This window comes from Aethalodelphis obliquidens, unplaced genomic scaffold, assembly GCF_003676395.1.
Source record: "Aethalodelphis obliquidens isolate GAN/ISIS:26980383/991018 unplaced genomic scaffold, ASM367639v1 scaffold12, whole genome shotgun sequence".
Taxonomy (NCBI): domain Eukaryota; kingdom Metazoa; phylum Chordata; class Mammalia; order Artiodactyla; family Delphinidae; genus Aethalodelphis; species Aethalodelphis obliquidens.
The window spans coordinates 9261486-9281554 of NW_020837956.1; the positions used below are offsets into that span (position 1 = coordinate 9261486).

At 43.7% G+C, this 20069-nt stretch overlaps 1 protein-coding gene and 1 pseudogene across 12 annotated transcripts in view; one reads left to right on the forward strand and one right to left on the reverse strand.

The window, feature by feature from the left end:
* Positions 1–432: 432 nt before the first annotated feature.
* Positions 433–20069, reverse strand: part of MTA3 (metastasis associated 1 family member 3) — a 156120-nt gene continuing 136483 nt past the window's right edge. For 7 of the 12 annotated variants that reach the window (XM_027113277.1, XM_027113274.1, XM_027113272.1 and 4 more), the window contains 3 exons: positions 18281–18367; positions 15124–15270; positions 10211–11273 (listed from right to left, as the gene is read on the reverse strand). In XM_027113277.1, the coding sequence (XP_026969078.1) occupies positions 11218–11273; positions 15124–15270; positions 18281–18367 (290 nt within the window). In that variant the 3' untranslated portion in view covers positions 10211–11217. Of the gene's footprint in view, positions 2002–9054; positions 9078–10210; positions 11274–15123; positions 15271–18280; positions 18368–20069 lie in introns of those variants that run through there. The other 5 variants (XR_003434068.1, XR_003434067.1, XM_027113269.1 and 2 more) reach the window with 5 other exon arrangements.
* On the forward strand, positions 5951–7211 carry LOC113623796 (hepatic leukemia factor pseudogene; annotated as a pseudogene).

The following is a 20069-nucleotide window of genomic DNA, read 5'->3' on the forward strand; positions in this document are numbered from 1 at the left end:
TACACAGAACCGCAGAGCACTCTGCCTGTGATGCCAGCAGGGCCAGTGCTGAGCAGACAGTAGAAACCAGGTCGCAGGCAGGTCTCCCGGGGCCTAGGCACAGGGGCTCACAGGTATGTTTGGGTTGGAAGGGTCGGGGGGGCTCATGGTGTCATACACACAGACTCACCCGCAGACACAGTTCTCTCACTTCACCCTTCTAGGCCACACAGACTCCACCTGCTTAAAATCTACCTGGGTGAATGGACTCACAGAAGGGCCGACCTGGCTGCAGCTGCCCGTCAGCTGCTCTGGCTGTGAAGGAACAGGGCAGGACACGATGGCTGGTCACAGTGATACCCACACTCAGCTCAGGTGGAGCTGCATGGAACCGAGCAGAATGCCAACTGCTCTCCAAAGACAAAGTACAGAGGACATAAAGAGTGCACAGGCTTCCCAAAGACGACTTTCTTATGTTTTGTCAGAACCGTAGGTAATTCTGTACCTTGGCGGGGGTGGGGGTGGGGGAGGGGGTCAAATACAGGACGCCTGGGGTGAAGGACAAAATTTTCCCATTAAAAAAATGGGGAATGAAGCCTATTGAGGTCAAAGCTGAGTGACAGTGACAGCAAGGATGTGGGGAAATATCATGAACTGCATAAACACTGGCACATTTCTTAAGAAAAATCCATTCAGAAAGATGCCGTGTCCCTCGTGTACACATCCACACAGCTGATGACAGAGCTGAGCTGGCACATGCAGGGCAGCAGCGGCTCTGAGCCCGCAGCAGCCCCACTGCCCCAGGAGCCGCAGTGCCCAGGGTGCGGAGCGCCGGAGAAGCGGGGACGTGGAGTGGCTCCCTGAGCCCCTCGATTCCCCAGGCAGGTCCCCCCTGGGGCAGCGAGGTCTCTGAGAGGAAAGCAAGGTGACACTGATTCACACAAGGAGACACAGCCTTGGGGATGTACACTCCTGCAGTTTCTTCCCCTGCCCCATCGAGTCTCCATGGGGCGCGTGGAGGTCTCCCACTGAAATGCTCTGGGGAGGGGGCTGCCTCGTGGCACGGCCGTAAACATCAGCAGAACAGAGTAGCAAGTCTTGGATTATAGGGTTAAACAGGGATAGCTCAGTCTGACACGCAGCATGTGAATTCTGGAAAAGGAAAGAAACAGGGTCGAAGTTAAACAGGTTCCGACGGCGGAGGCAAGGTGAGAGGAAGGGCGGATCAGGCCTCCCACCACCACCATCACAACCTTCAAGGAAAGGAGGTCGGGCATTGATTCAAATGAGAGCTCGCAATGTCGTTTAGGGGTGGACATAAGGAAAGTTTAATTGAGGCCAAGAAGATATGTGAATGACACTGAAGTACCTTTAAAGCTGGGATTTGGATGGGCAGGTGTAGTGGTTACCGGCAAGACGCTGCAACACACCAGGCAAGTGCTGACATGCGTATCAGAGCAACATCACGGAACCTCTCTGACTGGATGCTGAGAAATGGGGAACACACCTGGCCTGCAGGAGGCACACCCTGATCTGAGGTAACCACAACTAATCATATGATGTGGGCACTCGGAGGCTAGGGACATATTTTTCTGCAGAAGGGGAGTGAACTCAAACACCCACAGTGTCACAGTGTCTGTCGTTCCCACCCGCTCCACTTGCCCCCAAACCTTCAACTCTCCTGTCCCAGAGCTGGGCATCCAGACACTCTCAAAAGAAACAAGTAAATGAAAAGGAGAAGTGCTGGCAAACTACGTCACCATCTGGTGTTACACAGTATGTTGTGAAAACTTCTGCTCGGTTATCAGGAAAGTGGCTAAGAGGGAAGTGGGGGGTGTCTGCTGAGATGGGATCAGCTGCTCGGGCCAAGGCAGGGCTCAGATACTCTCCCTCATCACACGCTCTGCAACCAGGAGAGGACACAGGGTTAGGACACAGGGACGCTCACCTTCACAGCCTCCCGCCATCCTGAGGAAGGTCTGCAGGATAGAGCAGAGCTGCACCTTCACTTCATGAGCCTTTCTAGAATAGGGGAGATATATGCACACAGCCTGGTATTTGATAGGGCTCAGCACATACGTGTTAAATTAAAACCCAGACAATTTAGTTCAGGACTGGGCTAACTTGCTTTATTGATAGGTTACGGAACTGCCTTATTTAACTTTCACCAGAACCTTGTGAGAGTCAGAAAGGTTAGGAAATTGCTCAAGGTCACAGGGCGAGTAAGTTGAGGAGTCAGGATTTGAACACAGATCTTCTTAATTCAGGTAAAGTTTTTCCTACTACTCCAAGCCGCCCCATTCTCCATCCAACCCAGTAAGAGCATACTGCCCTCTTCAGTGTCTAAATTAAGGGTTATGTGTGTGTCAGTATCTCCAGTATCTCTCAGAAGCCTCTCTCTTTTTGTCCACCCCCCTATGGAATTAAGCCATCTGCCAGAAGAGTCGCTTGTAAATAGCTTTCCAAGCTTCCGACCTGCCATGGTAAATTACGCTTTCTTCTATCTGTGCTAAACTTACCTGCTCCAGGTTCAAAAGCAACCCTCTCCTCCCAGCAGCTCGGGATCTGGCGTCACACCTGCCTTCTCCACACTGGCCATGGTTTTAAGTTGAAATATGTCACCTCTTTGCATTCTGGGCTGAAGAACCCCAGTGCTTACCACCTGCCCTTGTACCGCTTCACGTCTCCCTGCTCAAAGCTTCCTCAGCCCCACTGTGCTTCCTTGAAGCAACGAACCAGAGCCACGTGCAGGGTCCCAGATACACAGGCCCCCAGCATGGCAGAGGGCCCCAGGAAAAGATCTATACCCATTCTCAGGTCTCCTTCCTAGATGATGTAGCCCAAATCATTTCCCTTTATGCTTATAAATAAATTCTCAAATGTATCAATCTACATATGCTACTTTGGTCTATACTATCCCTGATTCATAAGCACTTTTTTTTACAAAATTCTCCCTTCTGGTTTGACTATTCAGAAGTACATAAAATCCATGGCCTTGGAGATTCTGCACTCTATCTAACCAACTGATGCAATGGCAACAACCTTTTTTAAGGTTTCCAGCTACTGGCGTCTGAGTTAATTTCCCTCCCTTCTAAAACCCAGAGGAGAAACCATTATCAGGATTTTGGAGCCCAGAAAGCAGATAAACAAGTGACAACAGACTATGTACTCAAGAATTCCAAGGCTGAAGCTGGCAGTGTGAAAAGCTGAGAACCCAGTTTATACAAAGGAACTGACACCAGACACCTCTGGAAGTGGGGGAGGGAGACTGCAGTAAGGGTTAGTTGAAGGCTGTTTGAGAAGCTCTCCTGACTCCATACCCCTAGGCAACTGCCCACCTCCCATAAGTCTGGATGTTTATTCTCTAAAGAGGACCAAACAGAGGGTCTCAGGCCTAAGGGACACAAGGCACCAAGCACAGTTGAGGGCAGAGCTACCAATCCCCAAACGTAGGGATCACGTGAACATATGCCTACTGAATGGTGAGACCGCCAGCCTTCTTCCCCTTGAGTTCCCAGAAAGCAGACGGCCAAAACTTTATTCTCTGGAAAACAGACTGCGCTGTGGTCTGAATGTCTGTGTCCCACAAAATTCCTATGTTGAAATCCTAATGCCCAGTATGATGGTATTAGAAGGTAGAGCCTTTGGGAAGTGCTTAGGTCATGAGGGTATAACCCTCATGAATGGGATTAATGCTCTTATAAAAGAGACCCCACATGTCCCCTAGCTCCTTTCATCATGTGATGACACAGCAAGAAGATGGCAGTCTGCAACCTGGAGCAGGGCCTTCGCCAGAACCCAGCCATGCTGGCACCCTGATCTTAGACGTCCCTGCCCCTAGAACTGTGACAAATCCCTGTTGTTTATAAGCCACCCACTGTAATATTTTGTTACAGCAGCCTGGATGGACTCAGATAGATGGGAAGAATCTTCTCTGGGAAACTTGACCAGTCTGTAGAAAAAGACCTGAAGATACTGGCATTTGGGCCACCCAACAAACAGCTCGGCCTGATCACCATACTGTGAAGTGCACTATAGGCTCAAGCACAGAGATTTCATCTTATTTTAGTCTCCTACTCTTAAACATTATTACACAACCAAAGGTCATCAGGAAGAAACCTCTAACACAAATATTAGAGACCAAAACACACAAAGAGAAGAACACAAATTAGAAGACATAGATTATTCATGGAGAAGAAAACTCAAGAAACGAAAAACACTATCATTAATATCTTCAAAGAAGTAAGGAAAGATACAGTCTCCACAAAACACAAACAGCATACTATTAAAAATAGCTTTATAGGGTTTTTAAAATCTGTGCTGAAACAACATGTGCTAGCTTTAGAGATGTGATAAGAATCATTTTATTTTTGAGTTTAATAAAAATAGAAAAATTCATTTATAAAACTAAAAACAGGGCTTCCCTGGTGGCGCAGTGGTTGAGGGTCCACCTGCCGATGTAGGGGACGTGGGTTCGTGCCCCGGTCCGGGAGGATCCCACATGCCATGGAGCGGCTGGGCCCGTGAGCCATGGCCGCTGAGCCTGCGTGTCTGGAGCCTGTGCTCCGCGGCGGGAGAGGCCACAACAGTGAGAGGCCCGTGTACCGCAAAAACAAACAAACAAACAAAAAACCTAAAAACAGATTGGGACTGACATATACACAATACTATATATAAAACAGATAACTTGTAAGAACCTGCTGTATAGCACAGGGAACTTTACTTAATACTCTGTAATGGCCTATATGGGAAAAGAATCTAAAAAGAATGGAGATATATATATATAAAACAGATTTACTTTGCTGTATACCTGAAACTAACACAATATTGTAAATCAACTATAATCCAATAAAACTTTTTAAAAAAAACTTATTGTTTTCCAAATTATATGAGGAGCAGCATAAAAAGGGAATTCTAGTAATTTAGTATTTTCAGACTCAGTTCTAAAATAAAATGTAAACTTTTCTCTCCATAAAAAAATGCATACATACATATATGTACGTGTGTGTATGTCTGTGTGTGTCTGTGTATATGAAAAATAAAAGGCTATTTTTAAACCTTTAAAAAAAAGACTAAAAACAGGAGAAAAAGAAAACTGGTGTGTTCATATTAATATCAGACAAAATAGATGAATTTAACAGAAATAAAAAGGATCATTTCATAGTGATAAAAAGGTCAAAAAGACATAAAAATTCTAACTACATACTCAATAACAGAATTTCAAAATTACATGAAGTAAAAATTGGCAGACTTAAAGGGAGAAATTAGACAAATCTGGTTTGAATATAAAGTTGAGTAAGGTAGTACTCTCCAGAAAGTAGAGAAAAAAGCTGCAGGGAAAGAAAACTGGAGAGAAACAAGAAGAAAATTAGAAGAGCAATGCAGGAGGCCCAACATTTTGCTCCTTTTTTCTGCTGTCTGGTCCCAGATGCCTTAAATGTAATCAGCCCTGTTTCCCCAGGACTCGCTCTTGGCCTAGCTCACTGACTACCCCAGAGGGGTTCCTGTAGGCGCTCAGTGCCGCTGCAATCAGACCATCACGGAAAGGGTCTTCTCAGATATCTTCTTAGGAAGCTCCATCTAATAACAAAGCTGCGTTCAAGCTTGCTCTTCAGTTTTACATTAATTACTTTTCATATTCATGGATATGTAAATAGTTGCTGATAAAAATAAATATTTGGTTGAGGGAGGAACACGCATAAATTATAACTCATGTTTTCTGAGCTTAAAGAGTGCTCAGTCATCTGGAAGGGAAAACAGGAAACACTGAAGGAAAATAATGAGCAAGGTTGGGAAGCTTAAAATAAACCCAGTGGGAGTCTCCAGATCAACTAGGCTGTGACAAATCCTTCCATTTTCATTGCCCCTGGGGCTCTGCAGATTCGGAAGACTTCTGCTCACTTCTTTACTGGGATCTAAAGAGACTGTGGGCAGCGAGGCCGGGGGAGCAGCGGCCCCCGGCGCAGGGAGGGGGTGGGGTGGGAGGGCCCGATGCGGCCGGTTGGTGCGGTGCCTTCCGCCCTCTGCAGCCGTCTGCGTCTTTTTTTTTTCCTTTTCGCAATTTTGAACATTTTACAAGACGAGGGGTTCGAGGCAAGTGAGAGCATCCTGCACGTCGTCGAGGAGCCCACGGGCACTTGGCGCGCTCCCTGGGGACTGCACTGCGAACCTGAAAGTTTTTTGTTTTTATGCAGATATATTTATATTTTTATGCAGATGCATTTATAAAGACATAGGTAATTTTTTTTTCCTCCCTTGTCTCCACCGCCTTGAAAGCGAGAACTTTTGGCAAAGGACGGAGGAAGAAGCTCAGCAACATTTTGGGGGGAGGTTGGGGTGGGTTTTTTTTTAAGAAAAAAAAAAAATTGAGTGCATAGCGATGGAGAAAATGTCCCGACCACTCCCACTGAATCCCACCTTTATCCCACCTCCCTACGGTGTGCTCGGGTCCTTGCTGGAGAACCCACTGAAGCTCCCCCTTCATCACGAAGACACATTTAGTAAAGATAAAGGAAAAGAAGCTGGATGATGAGAGTAAGAGCCCGACGTTCCCCCAGTCAGCATTCTTGGGACCCACCTTATGGGACAAAACGCTTCCCTATGACGGAGATACTTTCCAGGTGGAATACATGGACCTGGAGGAGTTTTTGTCGGAAAATGGCATTCCCCCCAGCCCGTCTCAGCATGACCACAGCCCTCACCCTCCCGGGCCGCAGCCGGCTTCGTCAGCTGCCCCCTCCGTCATGGACCTCAGCAGTCGGACCTCTGCACCCATTCACTCTGGCATCCCATCTCCAAACTGCATGCAAAGCCCCATCAGACCAGACCAGCTGTTGCCAGCCAACCGCAATATTCCGAGCCCCATTGACCCTGACACCATCCAGGTCCTGGTGGGCTATGAGCCAGACCCGGCCGACCTTGCCCTCTCCAGCATCCCCGGGCAGGAAATGTTTGACCCTCGCAAACCCAAGTTCTCTGAGGAAGCACTGAAGCCACAGCCCGTGATTAAGAAAGCTCGCAAAGTCTTCATCCCAGATGATCTGAAGAGCACTGGAGGAAAAAGTACCCAGCAGATTTAAGTCACTGCTGTCATCCAATACCTCAGATTACCTTCAGTGATGCAGAATCATAAAATGTCCAGGTTTTGGGACTTCCCTGGTGGCGCAATGATTAAGAATCCACCTGCAGGGACTTCCCTGCTGGCGCAGTGGTTAAGAATCTGTCAGCCAATGCAGGGAACACGGGTTCAAGCCCTGGTCCGGGAAGGTCCCACATGCTGCAGAGCAACTAAGCCTGTGCGCCAGAACTACTGAGCCTGCGCTCTGGAGCCCGCGAGCCACAACTACTGAGCCCGTGCGCCCGAGAGCCCATGCTCTGCAACAAGAGAAGCCACCGCAATGAGAAGCCTGCACACCGCAAAGAAGAGTACTAGCCCCTGCTCGCTGTGACTAGAAAAGTCTGAGCGCAGCAACGAAGACCCAACGCAGCCAAAAAAAAAAAAAAGAATCCGCCTGCCAATGCAGGGGACACAGGTTCAAGCCCTGGCTGGGGAAGATCCCACATGCCACAGAGCAACTAATAAGCCCGTGTGCCACAACTACTGAGCCTGCGCTCTAGAGCCTGCGAACCACAACTACTGAAGCCCGCGCGCCTACAGCCTATGCTCTGCAATGAGAGAAGCCACCGCAATGAGAAGCCCCCTCACCGCACAGAAGAGTAGCCCCTGCTCACCGCAACTAGAGAAAGCCCATGCACAGCAACAAAGACACAACGCAGCCGAAAATAAATAAATTTATTTTAAAAATAAAATTAAATAAATAAAAAATAAAGAGACTGTGTAGGGAGATGCCTAAATCAATTGGTTTCTGGAGTTGGTCTTTATTTCCCTGGGGCATCAAGATCTAATACTGATGTCCCAATAGCTTTCTCAGACATTTGTGCCTGCTCTTTGGATGAATGAGTCAAACCTCTGCTGAGGAAGAACTGTTTCTCAGGGACCCAATTCCCTCCCTCTGCTGTCTTCCCTTTCCTTTTCCAAGCATCTACCCTTCCTGCCAAAATTGGGACCCAGCTATCAAGTCAGAGGTTCACTTTCTTTCTCAGAGGTTCACCTTCTACGTCACTGAGAATGGGAATACACAGGGATAGGTTGGTTAAAAAGGTTTCCTGTAATGACCCTTGCAGGTAAACAGAGACACTTATTGAGGAGGCCAGGGCTGGCTCTCACAGTTGACGGCCCTTGCGTAACTACCACGGACTTCAGTCACTCTTCTAAGACCTCCATATTGCTGAGAGGGTCTCAAACCTAGACCTCTTACAGGCTCACACACTAGCATTTTCCTCAGGGGTCAGGACAAGACTATTCTCTGGAAGAAACTGTGATATTTATTAGTAAACCCAGCAATGGTCCCGGGGTGGCCAATTTGGCATCCTTCCAGAATGTGTCAAAACACCAAGGTGTTGATTATTCACACCTAAGGTACTTGGGCCTGTCTTCCTCTACAACCCCCGCTCCTATGGCTTCACAGTGTGAGAGAACATCCGCTGCCCTCAGAAGATGCTTCAGCAGTCCTTACACTCTCCAGATACATTAGATAAGCTTCTATAATTGCTTCACATTCAACAAACTCTGGGCCATAATGATCCATTATAAAAACTGAAAACAACTTGAAAGGGGCTTTCCCTGGTGGCGCAGTGGTTAAGCATCTGCCTGCCAATGCAGGGGACACAGGTTCGAGCCCTGGTCTGGGAAGCTCCCACATACCGCAGAGCAACTAAGCCTGTGTGCCACTACTGAAGCCCACGTGCCTAGAGCCCGTGCTCCACAACGAGAGAAGCCACCGCAATGAGAAGCCCACGCACCGCAACGAAGAGGAGCCCCCGCTCCCGCAACTAGAGAAAGCCCGCGTGCAGCAACAAAGACCCAACACAGCCAAAAATAAAAAAAATAATAATCAATAAATAAATTTATTAAAAAAAACAAAACTCCAAGGTACTTTGATATATTTAATCAGGTTATAACATTATACCTTGGGACAGGAGACCAGAGGTGAGTCCAGGGGCACTCAATGTTCTTCCATAAAAAATGGTTTAGTCTTCTGAAATGACATAAAAATTTTGACAGAAGGCAGCCTGGGCCGAAGCATGCCGAGAAGCACCGTCAGCCGCTCCTGGAAGTCTATTTTTATTGGGATTTGTGAAGACAGCAGATGCATTCCCAGAGCTCTCTCACTGGTACAATGGCCCTCACCACCACCCATTTCCCAGGGTGGGAAACAAACAGTTGGAGCTGCTGAATCACTGATTTCAGAAACAAGTCATCAAAAGGACAGTCTTCACACACCAGATCATAATATTATACTTAGAGGCATCCACATTAGATACCCTCTTCATGGTATAAAGACATTGAGAAATGTTGTTACTCAATGCAGAAAACGAATAAGAAAAATAACGATCTGCAGTATACTCACATACCGCAGGGGAAATAAGCCAGAGGAGAGCAGATTAAAAAGAAGTTTATTGTACAATTCATCAACTTCCTCGCTCAGATGACCTGACTCTGTCCCACTGAAAACTCACCTCTCTTCTGAACCTGTTCCTTTGGTTTTCCTGACACACTGAGTCCTGCTTCAGCAGTACCCTTGGAACAAAAGCCATGCCATCTCAGAGAAAGGTTAAGAGCACCCCCAGCTGATGCTCCCTTGGTCTGTTATCACTACACAGCAGAAGCTATTCTCAAGGGTCCCCATCTGATAAAGATGGAGACATAGCAGGAAGTCCCCTCGTCCCTGTGCAGTGCAATGGAAGATCTGCTGATTGACCAAAACTCAAGCATCTTGACAGCGGGTGGGGAGGGGATCCCAGGCATCTCCTTAGGGGGTCAGGACAGGGTGAGAGATGCCTGTACAACCCCTCTGCCCTCTCATCTCTGGAGTCTTTTCTGACCCAGCCTTCACTCTGAAAAAGATTTCGCTGCCTCAGGTGGATGGTGTTCCATCCCCTTTGCCGTAGGGTCTCTCATCACAGGAACCTACAGGAAGTTGAATGAGCCCTCTTTAGAAACCTAATTTTGTCTTTAATACTCTTCTAAATAACTTAAGGGCAATTTTTCTTTATAGATACCGTCCCCTTTTATGTGCAAATATACATTGGAACATACCGATTTACCTTCAAGCAAATCGAAGAGTCATTTTTTTTGAGAATCATACCTTTAGGCAAGAAATCAATGTAATTATAAGGAAAGTATTGACATTTTATTTATATACAATTCACATATGACTAAAAAAACTTTGATTGATATTGTAACAATTTTCAAAATAGAACATTAACAATAGTTCTTCTTTAAAGGAGGGGATGGAATCTTAACACTTAATGAACACCTACTATGTGTCAGAGTCAATGCTGGGAATATCATATAATTTAATTGAAACACATCTCACCTTTAAGTGATTGTGGCTTTTCTCTATTACTTTTTTCTCCCCTCTCTCTGACACTAATATAGCTCCTATCCCCTAAGTTCCAGAAAAAGGAGGGGGTACGATATGGGCAGAGGAGCTTCACAGAGGCAGGAGATGGAGGTGACGGCTTTGATTAGACAATAATGGCTTACACTTCGCAGTCTGAGCAAAGAAAAATTGCTCTACATTCCTCTCTATATTTGCAGACACAAACCCATCTCCGATACACAGAAAACAGAAACATCTCCCAGGTACGTGCTGTACTCAACACACAGATCAGGGATGCTTATTTACCCAGTGGAAACAACCTTAGACTTGGAGTTTATATCTCATCTCTGCTACTTGCTAGCAGTGTGACTTTGGGCAAATCCCTTCATCTCTTTGAGCTTCAGATTTTTTCATTATTAAAATGCAGGTTATAACACCTACCTCATAAAGTGTTTGGAAGATCAAGTGGTGTAAAGTAGGTGAAAATTTTTAATCATTATAACAACACCGTTAAGGCAAATGAAATCTGTACTTTACGGAAGAGGGGAAAAAAAAAAAAAGGTTAAGGAAACCAAGTGATTTACCCAAAGCCACGTAGGAAATGATCAGAGAAGACAGCAATTAATCCCTTCTGACTCTGAACAGTCAGATGTGCTTTCTTCCATGGCACAGACAAATTCCACCTCCCCTGCTGCCCTCCCTTTTGGGCTCTCAGACATGGAAAGTAATGCCTCTTCTATCCCCACTGATCTCAGGGCCTCCTCTCTTCACAGCCACCTGGTGTTAGCCAAAGTCAGCCAAATGTGGTAGATACTTGGTTGGCTGGCATTAGGAATGTCATCAAAGCATCTGTAAGTCAGAAAAGGAGACAGGATTTGGAAAGCATGTGCACACCACTGGACCTACAGCCTGACAGGAAAGGCTGAAAGTTGGGGGACTGATACGGACCTGGGTAAGTCTACACTGACTCCAAAAAATGAGGCTTCTTGTGTATGCAGGTTTTGTTTTTTACCCTTGGAATTTAAGCTCCATTCACAGAGGCCTGTGTGTGGCTGGGTGCCACAGGTTCAGAGGACACAGAGTGCTGACTTCCAGCCCCCAGTCATACCAGGGCCTTTAAAGGACCAGGGCCAGGGCCAGGTGAAAGACAGTGAGTTTCAGAAGATAAGAAGGAGCTGTCCATCTTTTTTTTTTTTTAAATGTCAGGTAAAATCCTTTCTACCAGCAGAAATCCAGAGACTCTCTTCCCATTATGAAGAACCTCCAACTGAGGGTGGAGGCTGAGCAAAGGGGGCAAGCTGCTAAGGGGACAGGAAGCCCTAAAGCTGAGAGACCTGGATATCTCAGTACAATCAGGCTTTGCTTCCAGTTAGATTAGTTCTGCCCACCAACATCCTGTTTGGTGTGCTCATCTGTCTGACATGCTGATAATTACAGCAGTGCTAACTGATTTTATTATTGGATCACACAGGGCAAAGCTCTTCCATGAATTTGTACCTACCAATTCCAGTGTATAATGGTATTAACTCTCCCATGAAAACTCACTATTAGCCTAACATTTTTTTCTAGTACTTTGAGTTCACCTTGGAAACTCACGTTAGTCAGGATCTTATATCCTGAGGAAACAAGAAACAGATGAATTATCCCAAGGAAAAGGTCCACAGGGAATACAAAAATGGGGACATTTTCTAAAATATGTGTTTCTGTTCCACTTTTGCCTCTCAGCTCCACGTCCGTCCACTTAAACTCAGCTTTGCGATTCTGGGTGGGGTTGGGACTCTGTAAATCCATTTCAGGTCTGCCATCCAGATCCCTGTTGCACCAGCAGGGGGTGCCCGAGGGCACCTACAAGGCAAGAGGCTTGCTCCTTCCTGCTCCTGCCAGCATCACCCCGAGGAGCAGCAGCAGTGTGTGTCGGTCCCCAGCTTGTCTTCACACGCCCAGAAGCAGCCGCATCACACTTTCTGAGTGATGCCAGCACCGACAGAGCAGCGCCCTTTCCTCAAGGGTCTGAGTTCCAGCTCTTTGGGCTTCTAGCTGTGATAACCCCAACTTGTCCCTTTTGCTCTCACAGCTCTAGTGATGGTGGCTGTTTCCTGTCCCCCAGCCCATGCTCCCCATTTACCTATTCTGTCCTTCAATATCTGTCATATTGATTTCTGATATTACAAGAGCTGTTAAAATAACTTATGTAGTTTCTACCTTGCTGACTAATACAGCACGTTTGAGAGCCTCAACTTCATTTATAACAGTGGTTAAAAGAGCAGACTCTGGGGCTTCCCTGGTGGCGCAGTGGTTGAGAATCTGCCTGCCAATGCAGGGGACACGGGTTCGAGCCCTGGCCTGGGAAGATCCCACATGCCACGGAGCAACTAGGCCCGTGAGCCACAACTACTGAGCCTGCGTGTCTGGAGCTTGTGCTCCGCAACAAGAGAGGCCGCCACAGTGAGAGGCCCGCGCACCGCGATGAAGAGTGGCCCCCGCTCGCTGCAACTAGAGAAAGCCCTCGCACAGAAATGAAGACCCAACACAGTCAAAAATAAATAAATTAAAAAAAAAAAAAAAAAAAAGAGCAGACTCTGAAATCAGTCACACCTGGATGGGAACCCCAACCCATTTACGGAGTACTTGGTAACTCTGGAAGAGTTAATTCACCTCTCTGGGTCTCATTTTTCTTAATCACTTTCATTTATTCAACTAACATTTACTGAGCACCCCCCAAGTTCCAGGCACTGTGCCAGGCAGTAGAGATACCATGTTATGCAAAACAGTTAAGTCCCCTGACCTGAAACCTTCTGTCAACGGAATCAGATGAGATAATGCAGGTAAGGCACATGTCAGCAGCCTTCCTCTCTGTACCATGACAGGGGAGCAAAGACAAATGGGTTTTGAAAAAAGTGTAACATCTAGGTCTCTTCAGAAAATGAGACAAGTGTCTGTTCCTCAACAAGGCTGAAGGATTCAGTCAACATAACACCAGGGATTCGTTGTGTGCCCTGTCCATTCCTCCTGTTCAGAGCAGAGAAGCAATGACCTCGCAAAAGTATTCATTCAGAAGGAAATGGGACAAACAGCCCTAGAGAGGAAACACTACATAATGGCATTTTTTAGAAATTCCAAAGAGACAGGTTCCTGTGATACAAGGAAAGAACAAAAGGAGCTGCAATGCAGGAGTAGGACTGGGGCCCAGAATGACCATGACCATGAGGTGTGAGTGGAGAAAGATAGTAGAAAGCTGCATTCCAGCATCAGTCACAGCGAGAGTCTTTTTACCATAAAGAATATATAAATATCAAATAAACCAGAACTTACTTTCTGCAGTAGGACTATATACCTAGACAGTCCAGGGAGGTGATAAGATGGAAAAGAAAGATTCTTTATTCCATTTAAGCCTGAACCTAAAGGTCCCACGCTGTGGGCAAGGAAAAGCTGGAAAGAAATCCAATCTCCACAGTTTGACACAATCCTTCCTTGGACTTCTTCTGACTAGACATCAGGCATATCGAGGCAAGGATGGCCGATGTTCTCATTAGCAAGGAAGTATTTCTGCAAAACTACTGTGTAGCTAAATTCTTGAAAGCACAGTGCCTGGAACTTGGTGGGTGCTCAATAAACGTTGGTTGAATAAATGAAAGTGATTAAGAAAAATGAGACCTAGAGAGGAGAATTAAATCTACAACACATTGATATCCTATAAATGCAAACTAAACTCTTCACCCTCAATTTTTTATTCATTTTGACATCACCATAACTATCAAAAGTCATACTGAAGGAAAATAACCATGGGAAATTATTACTAGAAGGTCTATTCCACATCCTTGCTCCACGGCCTCGTTATAAATAATTTACTGTCAATGAAGGAATTTAGAGTCCCACAAGGCATGAAAAGCCTGGAGACAGTTTTATTCATAAATAAATGCCAACATTTAAACAATCAAGACATCTTCAAACTCCAGGAGTTGAAATCAATATTGAATATTGAAATTCAATACTGAATATTGAGATCAACAATATATACTGCCTGGATGATTTGTTACACTTGTGTTTATAGTCTGAATGGGAAGATAATTCAGTTCCACCTGAAGAGCCATTATATGGCCAAGCCCAAGAGAAGCACTTTGCATAAGAGGTGATATCTCTCAGTTTTTCCATTTCAAACAAATTATTCTCTCTGTATTTAAGACATCAACCATGCAATTCTTTTCGTGACTTGTAGTACTCTTGAGCAATTAAGAACATTTATAAGGTGAAAGAAGTCAGGGACAAATGCCAAATTTAAAATGATCCACAGAACACTGAAGAACCCCCAGACAGCACTGCTGTCTCAGACATAAGGCGAAATAATCCCTTCTGCTCAAGAAAACATATAGGAGCAGTGAGTGTGCATCACAGCAAGAGCATTATCGCCCAGAAGAGGCAACTGCTAAATACAGACTTCATTTTCAAACAAGCCTCCTAACAGGAAATGTGAACCAAAAGGTCCCTTCTGAGGAGATGGAGAAATGTCACTTGGCAACATGTCTTCCCTGTGGCCCATGGCAGCCTTCCCTCATATCCCCCTTCCCACACAGTTCAATCAGGGCGTAGAAGAACCTGTTTGTTACACACTCCTGGACGTGGCAGACAACACTCGGGAGCAGGCAAGGGCAGAGAAGCCCTGCCTACGGGATCAGCCCCCAGAATTCCTGGGCTTACATACCATCCAGGCCATTGTGATGACTGTAGTTTCTTTTCCCCAAAATGCTCAGAGACGTGTGATTCGGGGTGGTGAGCATCCGCTTGGTAGCTGGGGTTTGTAGGCTTGGTGTAGATCGAATTACATTAGGTTTCTTCGAAGGATGGATCTCTGACAGGGGGAAGAAAGGTTTCTCAACTCAGAACGTGGTATTAAAAATCTGTGTGCACTTATATCGGCTAATAGGCACACATCTTATTCTTATTTCTTAATGAGCTAAGAGCCAGTTCCTTATGAACCAGCTTATTTTCCCAAGTACTTGCATAATGAATCAACTTCAAGTGCTGTTACCATGGCTTTATTTATCAAAAGGGAGCTGGTTCTGCCCCTGCTAGCTGAAGCTCTGAGCTTCACGTTGTTGAGTACAAGACAAAAAAAAAAAGAAAAAAGCCACTTCAGAAGGTCACTTAAACATGAGATTTATGAGGGGAATAAGGCATCTGACTCTTCAAGGAATTAGAAATTCAAAGGCTATCTGGAGAGGTAGCCTTAAAGGAAACTACCCTTGTGCTCCATCAAACCAGGAACATAGATAGCATGTAGCACATCTGGTGTGTGAGAGCTTTCTGAAAAAACAGGATTCCTCCTCTGGCTCTGCAACTAGGATACAGGACCAGGGTCAATCACTCCCAGCGAAAAACAATTTGATATAGATGAAATCTGACACCAAACTCCAAATACTAGAGTTAAGAAGTAGCAGACGATGGGACTTCGCTGGTGGTCCAGTGATTTAAGACTCTGCACTTCCACTGCTGGGCCCTGGGTTTGATCCCTGGTCAGGGAACTAAGGTCCCGCGTGGCATGGCCAAAAAAAAAAAAAAAAGCAGAAGAAGAAAACTTTGACAGAGGATATATCACAAAACTGTAATGTGCATATGGTACATGTGTGTTTATGTGAAGTATGTAGTTGTCAGTAGATGGACAGAAATTGCAACACTGTAGCAATTGGATTTAAGGACCTCAGTCTACCAGGCAACCTCTTCTCTAAAGCTAAACCTGCTCACTGATTCTGAGTCACTACCCAACATGCCAATCATGCACAAGCCACCCTGTCTTCCCAGGTGAGGGCCAGGATATCAGCCTTATTTACTGAAATTTAGGAAGGGCTGTTAGGAGTATTGGTCTGGTCAAAATCCTACACTTGCTGAAATTTAGGAATGGATCAGGTACTAACCAAATTACAGTGCTGATTTTTTTTTCAACATGGTATTGAAGGTTTGCCAACCTCATATTTCATCACAACCTCCATACGCTATGCTCCATCAGGACCAGAAAACCTGCCTTCCTTGATCCGATTTTCAAGCACCTTTGTTCATCTAGTTCTCGTGGCCTCATAAGGGGAAAAACATTCTATCTATTCAAATACTACCTATTTTTCAAGCTTGAGATCAACTATTACTTTCTTCACATAAGTTGCCCTAACTCCCATCAGAAATAACTATCCCTTCCTCCAAGTGCCCAATGCTTATTACCTGTAATTCGTTTATAGGATCTAATCCTTTGCTCAATTGTTCTCACCTGTGTGCCTTCCCTGCTACTTGAAGATTTTTGAGGGCAAGGTTGTATTCATCTTGGTGTTCCCCAAATCACTTAGTGAAGTGTCTTGTACATAGTAAATACTCAGAAATATGTTATATAGGGAAGTGGTTCAGTTAGTAAGGACAGCACTGCTTTGGGCTTATCTGGTAGACACAGAAACCAATTTGCCCATAGCAGGAACACATAATTACCTATGGAAATGCTGACTAATATGCAATTATATTCTATTTTTTATGATCATAAACGTTCCCTTGCAAGGTGGGAGGGGCTTCTAGGATTAGGCCCTGCAAGGGAACACAGATAGCAAACTTCAAGGATTTGATCACCATGAGCTAGGTCGTGCCTGTGATAACCATGTGATATTTTGGGGGGCTATCAAAGCAACTCTTTAGGCCCTGAGGAATAAAACAGGAAAAAAGGTGGCAAAATAACATCAACGAAGGAGCTATGCACTTCTGACTCCTAGGATGCTCTGATGAGGACCAGATAATATACCAACTTTAAGGCTACACTTTGATTTTTAAAAGACTGGATGTCTTAAGTCTGAACGCTTCACAAATATAAATCTTTCTTTTTTTAAAAGACTGGATGTCTTAAGTCTGAACACTTCACAAATATAAATCTTTCACAAATATAAGTAATAAGGTTCAATGCAACTCTGAGAACATACTTCACTTTTACTGAGAAGATGAAAAAGCAAGAATATCAGAAGCATAAAAACATGCCATTATAGCTTCTAGGTATAGTAGGAACCATTTTAGCAGTCATTATTTTGTAAATTATTTATCTTAAAACTTTCCAAAAAAAAAGCTTATTGCCTAGTAATTTTATACTATTCCTAATTATATTTCAAAATGTAAATGGAACCATCATCTTTGGCGACTTCCAAGTTAAATAACATGATAAAAACCAGAAAGCAATACTAATGCTTTCCTTTCAAGTAACCTTAATTGGCACATTAAAACTATAAATATTGTTTAAAGGTGGGTTAAAAGCCAGTTTTATCTGGTTTTTTTTTTAAAAAAAGTAAATAAACCAATCTTTCTCTATTTAAGGGGAGGGGTGAGGTGGGTTTGAAATAGTGGAAGGATCTAAATAAAAATATTAAGAATATTCATCGTTAATTTTATAATAACCTAGAATGGTGACAGATGGTAATTAGAATTATCACGGTGATCATCCTGTAATGTGTACAAATGGCAGATCACTATGTGGTGATCCTGAAACTAATATAACATTGTAAGTCAATTATACTTCAGTTAAAAAAAAAATTCATCCTCTAATAATTTAGTGATTCTTATTTTCCCCTTTTTGCTTAATCTGTATTTATATCCATAAATATACATTACATTTTTATTCAATGATATTTTCAGAAAAAGTAAACCTATCTATATCTCTGTATGTTTTGTGTGTTTTGGTAATAAAAATAAGTTTCTGAAATAAAATAAATTGACTATATATATGAAGGTATCCAATTGCAGCTACTTGAAAGGCTTGCATTTAATTTAGGTATGTCAATTTTGAATAGCCGATTATAAGATACAGAAATTGTTGAGTTTTTCTTCTGTTAGGAAATACCCACCTAAATACCCAATGATACATGCCAAAGGTTTCCTAGTGCTTTTGCTTTTCAGTGGACTTCCAGATAGGTCCGCATGTCTGTCTGCATCTGAGGAGAAAGAGAAACACGGAGACAACCAATGAGGCTGATTTCTCTGCCTATGCTACATACACCGCAGAAATAAAATGTGCAAGTGGAAAACAGTGCAAAAAATCTGCCAGATTCCTCCATAATTTCCTTTGGGGCTTAAGAAAACCGTTTTCAGTTCTGGTTCAAATTACTGAATGGGATTTTACCTGGAGAATACTCACTTTAAAGTCCCTTATGAATGTAGCTAACACACATCTTACATGCACATGCTTTCTTTCTGTGCATGCTCATCTGTAAAATAGCCATGGCATTTCTAACTTATAGTAGAAAAGCTTCCATAAAGTATGAGGTGTTATCAGTCCTAATGGAGGATAAATCTGGCATGGAAGACAAAAATGACAAAGGCAACACACTTGACCATCCCTGACCTAGATGGAGTGGGTCTCTATGGAGGAGTCTTCATCTATCGCGATTAAATTCTATTCCATTAGATTAGAGCTTCTCAAAAGTAAAAATGGGTCATTTGGTTTTATCACTAGTATTCTAGCCTTCATATCCTACTGTGATGTCATTAGTGCTGAGATTTAAAAGGTTACCTGTATGCAGACAGGTATTTTATCCAATAGTCAGAATAGTAAAGTACTGTGATGGATGTTAGTTCATAGAGGTCACATCACATTCCTCATACCCTACCATAAAACAGTTCAGAGAAAAATAAAGCACACAACACAAACACTCTCTGCGTTTTAATTTTTAAGCTCTCATTAGATGGAAGAGTAGATGTGAAACATGGCTGCCTCTCATACCAAAGAGTTAAGCAGTGGAGTCTGAAGCAACAAAAACAATGTGTATTGAAATGTTTTTTAAATTTGCAGATACTGTCATAAAGCTTAACAGAGTAGCTTTAGCAGATATGATTCTGCTATGTTTATGCCTTTTCCCACCTCACATTTTTGACAAAACTATCCTATAGATTTTCTGTGGCTGAGACCACATTTCTAGGCCTACATACAGGAAATTTTCTTTGACATCCACAGGGATTCTCTGCACTATTAGCGTTAAAATGTATAATTCAATCTGGAACTTCAAATGATTTTAAATTAAAAATTAACTTTTTCATTAGCTCTAGCCCTCTCAACAAGGAAACTCTTTTCCAATAACTATTAAACAGGAAAAGGTGGGAAAGCAGCATTTAAAAATATTGAAATAGACAAAGCACAAACTGCAGACAGCCTGGAATCTGAATATATATCCCAAGCACTGGCTAATTACTATGCAACCACTTGACAACTATAAATGGTCCAGTTTCTTTTCCTCCTACTCAGCTGATTTCCTTTGAGCAAAAAAAAATTACTAAGCTATTATGAAGCTTTTCACCTGTTATTGAATAATAGTGAAGATACAGTCAGAAATATAATAAGCGTATTTTGGAGGAGTAATCTAAACAAACATTAAAAAGCAGCCCAAACCCTGCAAGGATCAAACACCTGTCAAATCACTGTGTGCTAACAGTAATAATTCCTTCCTAATATTACTAATTCACCAAAAATTCAAGTTCTGCTTAGGAAGAGGACAAGAGAAGAAATTTATTTTCTATTAATAAAATAAAGCTTGAATGAATCATCTTAGTATTTGCTCAATGTTTTGGACAAAAACCATTACTGTATTACTAGTAGTAAGATTAACTTTGCTCTTTATTCCAGTCTATAAGGCCCAAAGG